The sequence below is a fragment of the Dipodomys merriami genome, unplaced genomic scaffold, assembly GCF_024711535.1.
Source record: "Dipodomys merriami isolate MVZ:Mamm:240054 unplaced genomic scaffold, mDipMer1.0.p SCAF_3, whole genome shotgun sequence".
In the NCBI taxonomy this organism is placed as follows: domain Eukaryota; kingdom Metazoa; phylum Chordata; class Mammalia; order Rodentia; family Heteromyidae; genus Dipodomys; species Dipodomys merriami.
Window position 1 is genome coordinate 69453072 of NW_027204492.1, and position 17937 is coordinate 69471008.

At 41.8% G+C, this 17937-nt stretch overlaps 1 protein-coding gene across 2 annotated transcripts in view; it reads left to right on the forward strand.

The window, feature by feature from the left end:
• The first annotated feature begins 9084 nt into the window (after nucleotides 1-9084).
• The window catches only part of Ar (androgen receptor), a 179028-nt gene continuing 170175 nt past the window's right edge, over nucleotides 9085-17937 (forward strand). For both annotated transcript variants that reach the window (XM_070040231.1, XM_070040232.1), the window contains exon 1: nucleotides 9085-11777. In XM_070040231.1, the coding sequence (XP_069896332.1) occupies nucleotides 10249-11777 (1529 nt within the window). In that variant the 5' untranslated portion in view covers nucleotides 9085-10248. The remainder of the gene's footprint in view (nucleotides 11778-17937) is intronic.

The window sequence follows — 17937 nt, forward strand, 5'->3', positions numbered from 1 at the left end:
CCTGAAAGAGCTCTTCAAAGGTGGGTTTCATGGTATCTTTTTATCTCAGCAGGACTGGGGTTTGAACTCAGGGTTTCTTGCTTAATAAGCAGGTGCTCTACCACTTGAGCACTTCTAGACTTTTTGCTCTAGTTTTTTTTTCTAGTACTGAGACTTGAGATCAGGGCCTCATGCTTACTCTGCTTGCTTGCACTCTACCATTTAAGTCATACCTTAAGTCCAGCATTTTACTGGTTACTTGGAGATGGAGGTTCACAGACTTTTCTGGCCAGGCTAGCTATAAAGCTCTATACTCCAGGTTTTGGTATCCTGAATAGCTAGAATTATAGGCATGAACCACCAGCCCCCACTTACTCTGGTTATTTTTCAGATAGGATCACACTTTGTGTGAGGCTGGTTTGGAATGGCTGGCATACTCCATCACATCCAGCTAATGCTTAGGAAGGTATCTCATGTTTCTCATTTGTTTTGCAGGGGATGGCTTTGGATCATTATCCTCCTGATATGTGCTACTCCAGTAGCTAGAATTATAGATATGAGTCTTTGATATCTGGTGTACAGTATGTACCAGTCAATCTGAAGGGCCTACCTCATAGCCTGGCAAATAATAGATAATTAATAAATATTTAATCAATGCATAAATTAGAAAGATTCTCTACTTTGCTTATAATTTTTTGGCAGCAATCAGGGCTTCAAATTTTCACTCAGCTTTTTACTCATTACTGGTACTCCACCACAAAAAACCACATCTCCACATACAGCTTTTTGTTGATTGTTTTGAGATAAGAATCTCTCAGATTTGTCTGCCTAGGCTGGCTCCAAACCATAATTTCAGATTTTGGCCTCTTCAGTAGCTAGAATTATAGATGTGAGCCTCCAGCACCTGGCATAAAATGGTTTTTTAAAAGGTTAATATTTTAATTGCATAAAAATATATGCTTTTGATCAATAGATACCACCTTAAAGTTTTGATAAAAAGTATTCTTCCCAATGGCAGTGTTATTTTGGGGGTTCTGGAAACTTTAGGAAATGAGACCCAGATGGAAAAAGTGTGTTACTAGGAATGTTTATCCTGTCCTTTCTTCCTTCTTTTTATCTTTCCTTCCTTCCTTTCTTCCTTCCTCCCTCCCTCATCCCTTCTGTTCTCAAATATCTCTCTCCCTTTCTCATGCTCTCTTCTTTTCTCTCTGTATCTCTCTGTATAACTCTGTATCTCTCTGTATCTCTATCTCTGTCTCTGTCTCTCTGTCTCTCTCTGTCTCTCTCTGTGTCTCTCTGTGTCTCTGTGTCTCTGTGTCTCTGTCTCTGTCTCTATCTCTGTATGTCTCTCTGTCTATCTGTCTCTGTCTCTGTCTCTGTCTCTCTGTCTCTCTGTCTCTCTGTCTCTCTGTCTCTCTGTCTCTCTGTCTCTCTCTCTCTCTCTCTCTCTCTCTCTCTCTCCTTCTTCCTGGCTACCTTGAGGTAGCCAAATTTGTTCCTTTGCTCCCTTGCTCCTCCCTACCCTTCCTGACATGATGTTCTGTCTCATCACTTCCCAGAAACAGCAGACTTGTTTGAGCATGAAGCAAAATCTTAAAATACTTCCATCTTTTATGCTGTGCTGTCAGATATTTTGTTATAATGAGGAAAGATTGTAGTAACACAAACAATGAACATGAGTTGAATCTTAAGGACACAATGGTGGACACAAACCATTTTGATCCATTTGAACTAATTTTGAATTAAGAATCATTTTAAATAAATTTTCCATGTACATGTTTGGTTTTCTATTTCTGTGTGTGTGTGTGTGTGTGTGAGAGAGAGAGAGAGAGAGAGAGAGAGAGAGAGAGAGAGAGAGAGAGAGAGAGAGAGAGAGAGAGAGAGAGAGAGAGAGAGAGAGCCACATGACGGTAATGGGGCTTGAACTAAGGGCCTTGTACTCCAGCATTGTTTTTGTGTTCAAAGCTTCTACTTCTGGCTTTTTGTTGAAATTAGAAATAAGAGTTTCTCATCTTTGTCTGCCCAAGCTGACTTTGAACCTTAATCCTAGGATCTCAGCCTCCTGAGTAGTTAAGATAATAGGTATGAGTCACTTACTCCAGTATTTGATAATAGTCAATATAGTCAATATCCCAATGAATTCCCTTTGTACAACTAACATTAGTCACTTAAAAAAGAAAGAGAAGGGTTAATGTCTTCTTTCAGAACCATTTCTTAAAAAATCAATCCTTTCTCTATAAATTGCTTTTGGAAATTTATTTGTCAATTCCCAATTGACGACATGCGTTTTCATTTAAGATTCTGTTGGAAAGCTGAATCTGCCTTTAGGAAACCTGTAGTTCAATGAGGCAAGTATTAGGAGGAGTTTTGTGAAGGAGAAATACTGGATGTTATCAAAACACATTCAAAGGTGTGGGGGAAGGGGACTTAAGCAAGCTTAGAAGATGCAGGAAGTCTTCCAGGAACTGGCAAGGCCTCTAGGTAGGCACTAGGTAAGTAGGGAGAAGGATAAGGTAACATTCAAGTAGAAGGATTAGTGTGTACAGAGGCAGGAAGGACTATAGGGCATTTGAGGAACTGGATAAAGGGCAGGGTGATTGAAGGCCAGAAAGCAGAAAGGAAAGTTATATGAGATGAGGTCAGAGAGTTTGGAGAGGGGCCAGGTCATGTGGGTGTGGTTAAAATTTGGACTTTCATACTATGAACAAAAAGTCAAAGAGGATTTAAGTAGGGAAATGATAGGATCACATTCAACATCCTAAAAGAACCATAGGCCACACAAACATACAGTGACAATTGGGACAAATGTCTAAAGGCAATTATACAGAGAAAGGATAATCTTTCCAATAAATATTGCTGAAGGGTGAGGACTTCTACATACAAGAATGAATATTTATGTAGAGAAATAGACCCAAAAATGTATCATTGGCCTAAATGAAAAATTTAAATATATACAGTTTCTAGGGGAAAAAAACATGGAGCACAATACTTGTGATCTTGAGTTAGAAAATCATTTCTTACATTTGATAGCAAAATATTCCATCAGCAAACAAATTGATGCATTAGACTTCAAATTTAAAATTTTTGCTTGTGAAGATACAATAGTAAGAAAGACAATGAAAGCTAAATATAGACAGGGAAAGTATTGTTAATAGGATACAGAATTTATTTTTACTGTAGATAAATATTTCTAAAAACTCCATAATAACATTTAAGCAGCACAATTTTTATTTTTTTTATTTTTTTTCCAGGGCTGAGGACCTAACCCAGGGCCTTGCGCGTGCCGGGCGGGCACCCTTCCACTGGGCTAAACCCCCAGCCCTGCAGCACAATTTTTAAAAGAAGGAAAATTTTTGTCAGAGCCTGCTTTCATCTGAAAAAAATGCCAGTGAAAAATTAGCACAGGGAAAATGTTTTACATAAGTAATTATTCATTGAATAAATACAAATTAAATGTAAAAGCTTTATTTATATACATACAATACTAAAATAATTGGCTATTTAAAATGTTGATGAAGATGTAAAGAAACTGTTCTCATCTCTTATAGGGTGAAAATGTAAAATATAGTTTCTTTCTTTTTTGGTAGTTTTAGGACTTGAACTCAGGACCTTATCATTGTAAGACAAACATCCTACGATCTGAGCCACACTCCAGCCCACGCTGGCACCTTCTCAAAGAAGTAAATATACACTTATTTTGTCAGTTATCTACTGCACTGCTAAGTATATATTCAAAAGAAATTAAAATATATATCCATAGAAGCTTCATTTGTAACAGCTCCAAAGTGAAAAGAATAGAAATATGAATCAACAAGTGAATGAATGAAATTGGGCCACCACAGTGATCCACTTTTAATACCTTTGATAGTTATGAAGGCATTGTGTTAAGCAAAAGATAAAAGACATAATGTCACAAGTATAATTTCATTGCTATAATATTCTGGAAAGTAAAAGATATATCAGATTATTGGCTGTCTGAGGGGAACCTCCTGTAGGAGAGTGAGTGAGTGGAGATGGAAGGAATACAAAGAAGCACCAAAGAAAACTTTGGAGATAAGAATTATGTTTACTGCCTTTATTATGTGATAATTTCATCTGTCTATGAATATTTTATGGATTTTTTTTTGTCAATCGTGGGGCTTGAACTCTGGGCTTGGGCGTTGTCCCTCAGCTCTTCAGCTCAAGGCCAGTGCTCTACCGCTTGAGCCACAGCGCCACTTCTGCTTTTCTAGTGGTTTTATTGGAGATAAGAGTGTCACAGACTTTCCTGCCTGGGCTGGCTTTGAACCATGGTCCTCAGATCTCAGCCTCCTGAGTAGCTTGAATTACAGGTATGAGCCACCGGCGCCCGGTTTGGATTTTTTTTTAATTAATCATTATAACCTTTGCTTTGCTCATTGACTTTTGGAAACTAGTGAATGTGATGTCAAAAGGCGCAAACTAATGCTTCACAAGCTTTTCCTGCCCTTAAATATGTTAAAAATTATCTGTACAACTTGGGGGGGGGTTGACTGAGAAGGAGGGAAAGAGGGAGAAAAATGAGGGAAGGGGCAACAAGTTAGACAGGATATGTAATCACTACCTTACTTATGTAACTGTAACCCCTCTGTATATCACCTTGACAATAATTTTTATTTAAAAAATAGTATCTTTGGTGCTAGAGCTGCATAAGCAATTGTGAAAGATGAATGCTTGGGGAAGTTTGCTCTACTTGAATACCATGTATTATGTAAAGGTGATTTCGTGATGTCCTTGGTGACGATTTTGAATGTTTGATCTTCAGAAGTTGCTTGGATCACATATAATTTCCAGGACTCTGGGGAGTAGTTAAAGCCTCTGGACCATCCATAATATACATTTAAGACAACATATGAACAAATGTTTCAACATTTTTTTTAAAAAATAGCAAAATTTTACAGTTTATGACATGTCAATTATACCTTGATAAGACTTTTTTAAAAATATTTTTTTGCTGTGCACTGGTGGCTCACATGTGTAATCCTAGCTGTCTTCAGGAGGTAGATGTATGAAGATCACAATCCAAAGCCAACCCAGGCAGGAAAGTCAAAGAAACTCTTAGCTCCAATTAAGAACAAAAGGCCAGAAGTTGAGCTGTGGTTCAACTGGTAGAGTGTCAGCCTTGAACAAAACAAAACAAAACAAAAAACTGGGATAGTACTCAGGCCCTGAGTTTGAGCCCCAGTAACATCACACCGAAAAACAAAAAACAAAAAAAACAATTTGCCCACTTAATTCAGAACTGACTGTGATGAAGTAAGAGTGATACGAACAAATCATTTTCAAAAGTCCAGACAGGGAATGACAGTGCCTTGAACTAAGTTTGCAGCAACAGGATGAGAAGTAGATTTGTGAGATATTTAGGAAGTAAAACTCAACAGATTTGATAAATGCCTATTGTTTTCCAAACATCAGCCCTCTGTGTCATTTCAGAGAAAACAGTTAGGGGCAGTTCCATCCCTAAAGCCCCCTTAATGTTGCAGAAGAACCTATCCCACAACTCCACTGACCTGATAGACTACCACTGATTCTATTGAACTGCTAACAAATTGTAAACAAGAGAAAGAGCAGAAGGACAAAGAAGAAAGATGTTACCACTGAACTTATTTCATAGTCAATAGTCCCTTGATATCACTCTCTCAATAAGCCTCCAAGTTCAAAATTCAAAGTAAATGTGCTGCAGTAGAGTAGAACAGTAATTAGCTTCCCTGATAGTGTTTTAATTGTTGACAGTTTATTCCACTATTTTATAAGTGAGTCTTCCAGATTGTTTTGCTATTTAAGAAATGTGTTTTATAAACATTATCTTTTTAACTGACAATTTGGGTGCTGTGCTTTGGAGTCCTGTAGACATGGGTTTTAATACCTCTTAGCCTGTTACTTTTAGAAAGCATGTTATTTGTGTGTCTGAAATTTGAACTCAAAGCCCCATGGTCTTTTTCTGTTCAAGACCGGTGCTCTACCAAAGAAGCTACACCTTCCCCTTTCTTCCGACTTTTTGCAGGTTAAATGCCTTATGAACTTTTGTTCCATGGCTGGTTTAAAGCCAGGATCCTCAAATCTTAGCCTCTTGAGCTATGATTTTAGATGTGAGCCACCAGCACGCAGCTGGAACATTATTTTTAGCCTTCATTTTTTGTGTGCCAGTCTGGGGTTTGACCTCAGGGCCTGAGTGTTTCCCCTGAACTTTTTGCTCAAGGCTAGCACTTTACCATTTGAATCAGCTTTCTGCTGGTTAATTGGAGTCTCACAGACTTTCATGCCCTTGCTAGCTTCAAACTGCCATCCTCAAATCTCAGCCTCCTGAGTAGGTAGGATTAACAGACATGAGTCACCAGTGCCTTAAAATATTTATGCCTCTTTTCTGTGAACCTTTCTCTTCCCTTCCACCATTGTTTATTCAGTGTCATTAACACTCCTTTTATTGTCAGTTTCTAGGCAAATTGGCTTTGAAATCTATGTTGCTTCCATTCTATCATCTTTCCAGCTGACTCAATCTGTTGAGCAATGGTAGTTATAATCTTTGATGGATTTGAGGTCATGATGACTACTCAAATACGATTTTCAATGTATCTGTACAGTGTATTTATTCTTGTTTTCCATTACAATAGAGTATTGAGTATTAGCTATATTGCAGTTTGACACTGTATGAATAAGACTGTTTGTTGCCATGTAGTAGTGGCTTACACCCATAATCCTAGCTACTCAGAATTCTGAGATCCAAAGGATTTTCATTCAAGGCCAATCCCAGGTAGCTACAACTGTGACACTCCTTCTCAAAAATAACCAAAAAGCTAGGCTAGGGCTGTTACTCAAGTGGTAGAGTGCCAGCCGTGAACCAGCAGGCCAATCAAGAGGCTCAGAGTTCAAAACCCTGATATTGAAAAAGAGAAAATGAGAGAAAATGAGAACAAGAGCGAGAGAGAGACAGAGAGAGAGAGAGAGAGAGAGAGAGAGAGAGAGAGAGAGAGAGAGAGAGAGAGAGAGAGAGAGAGAGAGAGAGAGAGAGAAGAGAGTATGTGTGTTTAGAGTCAGGTTCAGGCTGAAGCTTAATGGCTGATGCAATCTCAGCTACTTGGAAGGCAGAGATCATGAGGATCTCTGTTCAAGGCATGCATGAGTGGAAAGTTCATGAGACTTCATCTCAAGCAATAAAATCTGGGAGCAGTGTTGTGTGTGGATCATTCCAACTACACATGAACATAAATAAATAAGAACATCATCCAGGTCAGCCTGGACATAGATGTGAGATCTTATTTTAAAAATAAAAAAACTAAAAGGGCTAGGAATGTGGCTCACAAGACATAATTGTAGAGTACCTGACTTACAAGTATGAGGCCTTGAATTAAAAGCCCAGTACCACAGAAAGAAAAGAAAAGAAAAAGAGAAAAGAGAGAGAGGAAGAAAGAAAAGAAAGAGAGAGGAAGAAAGAAAGAAAGAAAGAAAGAAAGAAAGAAAGAAAGAAAGAAAGAAAGAAAGAAAGAGGAAGGAAGGAAGGAAGGAAGGAAGGAGAAGGAGGAAAAAAAAGAAATTGTTTTACTATAGCAAGCTTTGTCACCTAAAAAAGGGGAATGAGTTTATTATAGGAGTAAGACCATACAGGGCTGCGGCCAATAAAATTTCAGAAAATAATTTTTCATCTCCTCTAGTGAAAGTGTTTTAAGGCCTTTGTGTTTGGGAAGGTTCATTGATAGCCATTTACCAAGTGTCAATGATATTAGTAAGTATGGCTAAAACAGCAATACAATGGAAGAAATATTTAGGTTCTACTAAAGTGGAACATAGAATAAATTACATCCTTGCTTCAATTTGCTTATGTGCAAAGTAGAGCTGCTCATGCACATTCTTTTTTTTTGTATTTAGTTTTGAGTTGCTTCCTTTGCTCAAGGTAAGTAAATGCACATCATATTTTGCTGTACATAAAACAAAGCTTCAATCCCTCTCTGTACTGTGAAAGAGTTTCAGGTGAAAATCTCCATCTGCTTTCTGGCACAGATAGTCAAATTGCCTTAGACAGAGGTCTAAGGAATTTTATCCCTAGACAGGTCAAGTATGTTTATATCACGATATTATGCTGATAGGCCTGTCCTTCCATTTTCTGTACTTTTCCTTACCCTCCTGCCTGCCTATGTGTCTACACAGGAACTTTGCAGAAAAGTAGTATATGTACCTCACATAGTATTCCTATCCCTACACAGAATCTACTTTGTGGATAGTGCTTAAATTCCAGAGCTGAAAAACATGCAAAGAAAACTTTGAATCTCACAGGCTCTTAGAAGAGCAGCTGTTTGCAGAGCTCTAGATAAAATCATGGGCCTCATCCTCTTGGTGTTTGTGGTGTTTGTATGTTTGCCTGCTTGTGGGATTATTGTGACTTTGCAAAGTGTGGATAGATAAGAAAGGCTGGTTAGAAGCAATTCCAAACAAGAAGATGGGTAGAAAGGAGGATTAGAAATGACTTCAGGTTCCTGGGGCTGAGAGTTCCCAGAGCAAATGGCATGGTGCCACCAGGCCTAATCCACCCCTATGGAGGAATCTCAAAGGTTTCTGCAAGTATCGGCCATGGGTTTGGCTGTAGCTTAATTTGTTTAGGAGTCTCTGTCTTCTGCTTGTTCCTTTTGGCCCCGAAAAAGAACCCCTGGTAGCTATTAACTGGTATTTCTATCACTCAGTCACCCCCCCCTCGTCTGGCCCCCTCAACCCTCACAGCCCAGGGTCTGTTTGGGGATTGGATTATGGAACCAAATGTGATGAGTGCCATCCAACGGCCTTGTCCTCAAAATAAAGCTCCAGGTTAGAGCTTCCGCAGTGGGAGTTTCCCCCCTGGTCTAGGAAAGTGGGTTTGCAAAGCATGGAGTTCTCTGGGACTAGAGGAGCCCCTCCTGCCCTCACCCATGCTGCGCCAACGCTCCTTTCCCCAAAGCCACCCCGGCGAGAGCTTGCGGTGAGGGGAGGGGAGAAGAGAAAGGGGAGGGGAGGGAGAAAGGAGGTGGGAAGGCAAGGAGGCCGGCCCGTGGGGGCGGGACCGAGTCGCTAACTGTTGCATTCGCTTTCCACCGCCCAGCGCCCCCTCCGAGATCCTGGCCAGCCAGCCTGCTGGGAGAGCCCGGAGGGTCCGGAGAAAACCTAGAGGCAGAGGAGGCGACGGAGGGAAAAAGGATTGGGTTAGCGCTTTGGTGCAGTCCAGGAGCAGAAGGGACGCACGACGCCGGCTCCGGCCGGGGCGACAGCCAACGCCTGTTGCAGCGCGGCGGCTTCGAAGCCGCCGCCCCGAGCTGCCCTTTCCTCTACGAGGAAGTTTGTAAAAGCTGCTAGACTTGGAGGAAGCCTGGAAAGTGCGGGGTAGGACTGTCCTCTTCGTTTGTCTCCTTATCCCCTTTACCTCCCTTGCCTTCTCTTGGGTCTCCACTGCTGCAGCTGCTTTGGCAAGCTATTCGCCGTCAGCCCCCCTCCCCTCCAGTCCCGGTCGGCCCAACGCTGCCAGTCAATCTGCAGAGAGGTAACTCCCTTTGGCTGAGAGAGGGCTAGACTAAGCTAAGCCAGGCACATTGCAAAGAAGGCTCTTAGGAGCCCCGGTGACTGGTAAGAGGGTTCCAGCACTAGTAGCCAGGGATCTGGCTCAAAAAGCAGCACGCCCTAGGGGTCCCCCTGGTTCCCCACAGTGCCCGCACTTCTTCCTATCTCCCTCTGCACCACCCTCACCTTTAAGTGAGGAGCCAGAGATCTGAAGATGAAAACGCAGTTCCAGCTTCAGTAGGCAAAAGCAAAACCAACTACCAAAAAAAGCCAAAACAGGAAAGAGAGACGGAGACAGAGACAGAGACGCAGAGATACAGAGACAGGGATCTTGGTTCTTATTTAAACCTGCTTCCCTGGACATTGAATTTGGAGGACAACAGACTTTCCTTTCCCCTCCCCCACCCACGTCAAGATTTGAGCATCTTTCAAATAGTCCCCTTCAAGTATTCAAAGACTGACTGGAAGTCTAGCCAGTGCGTGTCCAGCTGGTGTCTTCTTGTGCAGAAGACTTTGAGGCCGCCAGAGAGCCTTTTGCTTGGCGGTGGCGGTTGGGTCCTCCACCCCCTCCACACACCCCCTCCACACACAGTAAGTTTTCTTTCCTGGAGCTTCCCGCAGGTGGGCAGTTTGCTGCAGGCACTAACGCATCACTGCAGCCTGTTGAACTCTTCTGAGCTACAGAAAGGGAGGCAGAATAAGGGAATTAAGTGGAAGATTCAGTCAAGCTCCAGGATGGAGGTCCAGTTAGGACTGGGGAGGGTCTACCCCAGGCCACCGTCCAAGACCTATCGAGGAGCTTTCCAGAATCTATTTCAGAGCGTGCGCGAAGTGATCCAGAACCCGGGCCCACGGCAACCTGAGGCAGCGGGCACAGCACCTCCCGGATCCCGTTTACAGCAGCAGGACACTAGCCCTCGGCGGCAGCAACAACACGGTGAGGATGGCTCTCCCCAATCCCACCTCAGAGGCCCCACAAGCTACCTGGCCCTGGATGAGGAGCAGCAGCCTTCCCAACAGCACTCAGCCCCCGAGGGCCACCCCGAAAGCAGCTGCCTGTCAGAGCCTGGAGCCGCCACGGTTACCGGCAAAGGGCTGCCACAGCAGCCGCCAGAACCTCCGGATGAGAATGACTCAGCTGCCCCATCCACGATGTCCTTGCTGGGCCCCACTTTCCCGGGCTTAACCAGCTGCTCCGCAGACCTTAAAGACATCCTGAGCGAGGCGGGCACCATGCAACTCCTTCAACAGCAGCAGCAGCAGCAGCAGCAGCAGCAGCAACAGCAGCAGCACCAGGAGGGGGTATCTGAAGGCAACAGCGGCGCGAGAGCTAGGGAGGCCGCTGGGGCATCCTCTTCCTCCAAGGACAGTTACCTAGGGGGCAACTCGACCATATCTGACAGCGCCAAAGAGTTGTGTAAGGCAGTGTCTGTGTCCATGGGATTGGGTGTGGAAGCATTGGAGCATCTGAGTCCCGGGGAGCAGCTTCGGGGAGATTGCATGTACGCGCCACTCCTGGGAGGTCCACCCGCTGTGCGTCCCAGTCCCTGTGCCCCGCTGGCCGAATGCAAAGGTCCTCTTCTGGACGAGGGCCCAGGCAAGGGCACTGAAGAGACTGCTGAGTATTCCTCTTTCAAGGGAGGTTATGCCAAAGGGCTAGACGGCGAAAGCCTGGGTTGCTCTGGCAGCAGCGAAGCCGGGAACTCTGGGACACTTGAGCTCCCCTCCACACTGTCTCTCTACAAGCCCGGAGCCCTGGAAGAGGGGGCACCCTATCCGAATCGCGACTACTATAACTTTCCGCTGGCTTTGCCCGGGCCACCGCCGCCTCCCCATCCGCACGCCCGCATCAAGCTGGAGAACCCGCTGGACTACAGCAGTGCCTGGGCTGCCGCGGCGGCGCAGTGCCGCTATGGGGACCTGGCGAACTTGCACAGTGCGGGCACAGCCGGACCCAGCTCCGGATCGCCTTCGACCTCCACCTCCTCTTCCTGGCATACTCTCTTTGCCGCCGAAGAAGGCCAAATATATGGGCCCTGTGGCGGGAGCGGAAGCGGCAGCGCAGGCGAGCCAGGGACTGTCGCCCCTTATGGCTACCCTCGACCACCCCAGGGGCTGGGGAGCCAAGAAGGGGACTACTCTGGCCCGGATGTGTGGTATCCCAGCGGCGTGGTGAGCAGAATGCCCTATCCCGGTCCCAGTTGTGTGAAAAGCGAGATGGGACCCTGGATGGAGAGCTATTCCGGACATTATGGGGACATGCGGTAAGTTTTTCCTCCCAAAAAATGTTGCCTTTGACCTGGGGCACAGAGTCGCTCGGTGTTCTGGTGTATCCAGCCACTTTTCCCAGCCAGAATCTTCTCACTGACCCTAGTACCGCTCAACTGTGTGGCACAGGAAAGGCTGCCCTAAATCTGAAACCTTTCTAGAGGACTTTGGCCTGTTCAAGTTAACACCCGAGAGCCCCCTGAGCCACCCCACTCCCAGTCCTCAAGGCGCGCCCTGCGTGCTGATTTGTGCCTTTCCACTTTGTTTGCTAGAAAACTCCCCCAACTGCCTAAAATTCTTGCTCCCTTCTAATACTCCTTGTCCCAGGGGCTCCAAACAAATCCGACTGCACATGTTAACTTTTGGAGCTTTTTTTCCCCACCTAGAAGTCCTAGAAATTCACATAGAAATATGGGTAATTTCTCCTCCTTGCATCTGTTTTCGCCTTAGAGACTGTGGCTGGTCTGAGCAAAAATAGACGTAAAAAGTCTGACCCAAACATTTCTCAGCCTGCCTCCTCCAAAGAGATAAAATGTAATTCCTGATTTGGAAAGAAATAAAGTGGTTTGTGAGTGTCCAGGGTCCCTGTATAAAGCAGTACTACTTGCACCAGGCTCGTGCCCTTTTAGAGCAGGTACAGGGGCATCTGTGTTGGTAAAAACAAAACAAAACAAAACAAAAAAAAACAGGCAGGATTTGCCTTTGCAGGTTTCTTGTCATTGTGACATTGGAAGTCATTGTTTGGGTCGGTTTTCTCTTGTAAATTCTCCTCCCTCCCCCCCCAAATGTGGATTAAAACAGATACACAGCCTCCAGTTCAGTTTTGCATGGGATCCGTGAAGAGGAGAATGTACTTTAGAGGAACAATTTAACTAGGTTTCAGGCTGACTTATAAAAGTGTTGGAAGAATTTCTGTAAAGCATTTCCTGCTGTTTCAGTGTATTCACAAATCTCTACTGGGGAGGCAGAGGTGGGAGTCTTCATTATAGCCCTACATTTTTAGGACCTGTGCTTATATTTTGAAACACAAATAGTTAGTGCTAACAAGTTGAATAAAAAGTGTTAGTGACCTGTGAGCCATAGTCCTTCCTTGCAGGGTTTTAATTAAGACATGGGAAAACTGGTGGACAATTTCATCTTATTTATTAAAAATTCTCCCTCACTGCAGTATTTGAGTTTCCTGTAGACTATATTGAATATTTGTTTTCTTCCAGCCACTTAAGATATCACTTAATCTGGTGACAAGGGGAGGGGGAGGGGGGACCGACCTGGGAATTAATTCCCCAGGTGGTTCAGGTGTTGACATCCCCATGGATTTATGTCTTATTCTGTGTTTCTAGAGCTGTTAATGTCTCCATTTGTTTTTCTGTTAGCGTCAACGTATTTGCTTGGTGATTTCAATCTAACAATTTGCCTCTTTTACTGATGCTTCTGTCCTAGGAAGTTTCAAAGCACAGTGTCAGGGGAATAAAAGAGAAGGATAGGATTTCATAAAATATCTTCAGTGTTCTTGAAGAAACAGCTCCTGGTCAACTTTTCCACTCCATTGGTTTCTTAAGGTTTGTCCTACAGGATTGTCAAAGGATTCCTATGAAATCGTTGAAATCATTTCTAGTTAGTGTTTATTTTTGTGATGGATTATACTGTTGGATATACGATCTTCTTTATTTTATGAGAACAGATTTACTTGGTTCGGATTAATTTTTTTCAAAGCTTGACACTAGAGAGCAGAGTGTCTCTTTTACTGTAAACTTTTCTGCAGGGGCAGGAGTGGAAATGTCTAAGGTGCTTCCTAACCTATCATGATGCTAAACCCACTCACTGGAACCTTCTATCTTTGTTATCCACATTATGTCTTTCTCTCTAACTTAACAGGAAGCCAACTAATAGTTCCTTGTATTTGTTTAGGGATATATGCTTCTGAAAATACAACCTATACTTCCTTTGAGCAGCTTAAAATTGCTACATTCCTCAAGTGTGTGGTTAGCTTGCTGATTTTTAACACCAGATGCTAATTGAAAAATTGACATCTTTGTTAGGAAGACCACTATCCCTTGATAACTCCTTCACTCCTTTCAAATGAATGGGCTCAACTAGCAAGAATTTACCAGTACCCAAAAGAAGTAGATTATTTAATCTTGCCAGCTTTGTGATTGCTTCACTGCTTTTAAGGATTCTAGTTAAAAGGAAAACTGGCATTCCTGTTTTGTAGGTTGACAAATAGTTTCCGTTTCTAGAATATAGAACATTGTTGAGTTTGTTTATTAGAAATTAATCAACTTAACAGAACAGCTAATCCCACTATAAAAGTTTAAGTATTTTCTTACTCTCTTTTCTCTCACTTATTTTAGGGGTACATTTTGACAAAAGATAAGTTTATTTTTCCTGAGAAAGCCAGAGCATCCTCTCCCTGTGTATTGTATGCAATACATACTAACTTTGAGTTTTAAAAAAAAATCTCAAAATTCCAGAAGCTTTCAGTAACCTATTGTGTTCCTTCATTTCACAATTATGTGTTTGTTTACACACTTAACTTAGTGGACTGATTTAACTTTAGTAACTTCTGCTAAGTCCATGTTCTTATATATGAACAATGTTTCTACCTAGAAAAAAGAGAGAATCTGTTTTGCCTTCATTTAGCCTGTGTTTTGAACAGAGGGACAGCTGAAAAGTCCTGGGATTGTTTACAGCTCTAGTGATAATTTTGTAGAGCTATCGTCTCTCCTAAGTCAAACAAGACTGCAACATTAATTGACCACTAGCCCCTTTGTATTTCAGCAGATGACCCAAGAATATAGGAAACATTTTTTATTGACAGTTGGGTCTTAACAGGGACCCACTGTAGAAATTAAGTGGGGGTTTTATAATATTATACTATGAACATTTTAGTTGTTCTCTTGGTAGAGTGTTCTAGTCTCCATAATAGGTAGTATTTGAGTAATCGAGACCTCCTCTTAGCTATTGTCTTTTTTTCCAAAATATAGTATTCTTTTCATCTCCACTCCTCTCTCTAGCAGCTTTTTATGACAATCTTACGTGGAGCCGTTTTTTTTGAAAAGCAAAAATTTTGCTTTGGGATCAAGTGAGATACTTTCTGTCCATAGGCTTTGAGGATCAGGATGTTGGAAATCGGCAGTCTCTCTTTCTGCTATCCTCAAATGGCTGGTCAGTTCTGTCTGAATCTCAGTAATCAGAACCTGAGGACCGAAGAGCCATGTTAGGAGACCCCCATTTGTAGGTATCCACAGAGTGTAGTCATGGAAAGCCCCTCTTGCTTGTTCATAGACTTAATCTCTCTCAGCTCTGCTCAAGGTTAACATCAGTGGGAGATGTTTTCAAAAGAGCTTGCAGCCTTCCAATTGCAGGGTCAGCTTAGGGTGCTTTCTTGCTAGTGCTAATTTTACCTCATCAGACATTCATTCTTTGAGCTGTAAACTTTGAAATAACATATTGAGTTTGCTGGCACATTTAATTTTCTTTGTTAAAGGTTTTAACACACTGTAAAAATGCTCTCATCTGGTGGACATATACACATTTAAAATAAAATATTCTTTAGTGTCTTACTCACACACATATAATAGATGCTTCAGGTGGGATCATGGGAATTGGACAGAGAATATTATTGTTGTTGCTGTTGTTGTTATAACTGTTACTAATGGTAAGATGGAGAGCATGGCTTTATATGAAACTGCTGAAATTCAGACTGGATGTGGCAATGAAAAAGGCTTATTTTACAGTTAAATCTGAAACCATGATTCTAAAAAATCAAACAAAAAAGTCAAGTTTTATGAGGTTGGTTAGAGAGGGAAAAGGAAATCACTCTCCACGCTCCCTCTCTCCCCCCCCCCATTCACCATTTTCACTTTATCTGCAGCTCCCTCCTCCAGTACTGCCTATCCCCGATTTTCTTTTATTCTACTCCTTTCATGCTTTTGACATTGAAATATAGACTCTTCTTTCTACTTTTCAGAACATTTTTCTCATTACACCTGTGGCATGCTCCTAAAGAGTTCCTTTAAAAAATATCTGGAGAGGAAAAATCAGATCAACCCCAGCACCTCTCAAGACTAGATGACATGAAGGGATTGCAAAATGAATAGCTGGCTTTTTTACCTTGAAGTGAGAGCCCAATTCAACAGTGGCTGAGGGAATTATAGATGGTTTGAGAATTTTACGATTTAATGAAATATTTGGCAATTTACTGTCTCTGTCTCACTCTCTTGGTCTCTGTCACTTTCCATCTACTAGCCCTAACAAAAACACCTCTCAAGACCCTGAGAATAATAGGACTCTCTTCCTTTCCAGAAAGCTCTGTCTAGTTCAGACTGAAGCAGTGCTGTCACGATAGAACCTAATCTACATTGTGGTACTTCCTAGAAGTAGGTTCAGCTAGGCCCAACTGCTCCATTTTATGCAAATCAGTCATTTGAAAACAAAAGACATTATTAAAGAGATGATCTTCAGACTTGCCCTTCCTGATTCCACCAGGTTCCCAGATGTTAATACACAGTAAGCTATCTTCATTCTATATACAGAGTTTACTTGCTTTTGATTGCTTGTAAAGGTCTGTACAGTTACCAGCATTAGTTTTACTTCATCGTTGGGAAGAGAATTATTAAGTCTTATAGTTATGTAGCCCTCTTTTTCTTGTATGTGCCAGTCTTGGGGTTTAAACTCAGGGCCTGGGTGCTGTCCCTGAGCTTTTATGCTCAAGTCTAGCACTCTACCAATCAAGCTACAGGTCTACTTCTGGCTTTTTGCTGGTTAATTAGAGATAATAACCATTCAAAATTTCCTACCTAAGCTGGCTTTGAACCACAATCTTCAGATCTCAACTTCCTGAGCAGCTAGGATTATAGGCATGAGCCACTGATGCTGACACATAGCACTCTTTTTAAAGGAAAGATCCAATGTTCTCTGGTTTATTCACGAGTAATCAACATAAGTTAGAATATGTCAGGAAGAGACTTGTTGATAACTTCTTTATTAGTTGAGGTTATTTGGAAGAGCTATATTTTCTGTGATGTATGTTTACCATCCGAGGAAACTTCTCTAGAGAAGAATTTACAGCTTTTCCTTGTGGTAGCTTCTTACTTAACTCTAATGATCCACCACCTACTGTTTGCACACTCATAAATAATAATGCTAGAACCCTGTCCTTCCACAGATTCCTGCTGCCAACCGGTAGTAGCTATCACTTCCCATAGATGTATAGCAGTAATGTGCTGCTCACTGAAGAATGCTGTCAATTAAGATCCTGTAGTATCTGAGTTCTATTTGTTAATGGCTTTATTGAGACATAATTCTCAACCCGCATTATTTACCACATTGAAGTTTAGAACATTTTAATCATAATAAAAAAACAGCCATCCTCCTACCCACTCCCAACCTTGAACTGTCACCAATCTACTCTCTAACTTTATGGATTTACTTATTCTAAGATTTCATGTAAATGAAATCATGCAATGTAGGGTCCTTTGCAACTGATTTAGCTTATATCACACAGGATAATGTTTTCATTTTGAAACACAAGTCATTTTTTATAGACAAATAATATTCCATTGTGTAAATATACCAAATTTTGTATGTCCATCAGTTGATGGATATTCAGGCTGCTTTTTTATTATTTGGCAGTGTTATTGTTAATACTGTTTCAAACAGTCATGTACAGGTTATTTTTTAGTAGACATATGTTTTGTTGTTTTGAGTAAATACCTGGGAAGGAAATTTTAGGTCATAGGAAAATTATATTTAGCTTTTTGCGTTTTTACAAAACATTGAAAAAATGACTGCAACATTTTGCAAATGCACCAATAATAGCTGAGAGTTTCATTGTCTTCACTCTTGCCAACACTTTGTGTCTCATTTTTAATTATAGCTAGCCTAGTAGGTGTGAAATAGTAGTTCAATGTGGTTTTTAATTTGCATTTTCCTAATGACTAATAACCATCAGCATCTTTTTATTGTTATTTGCCAATTTGTATGTCTTCTTTGGCAAAATATTCATTCATATCTTTTGCTCATTTCTAGTTGGACTGTCTTCTTTTATTATTGAGCTGTAAGAATTAAAAATATATCTTAAAAGTCCTTTAACAGATTATGATTTATGAATATTTTCTTATATGCTGTGGGTTGTGTTTTCACTTCCTTGATTGA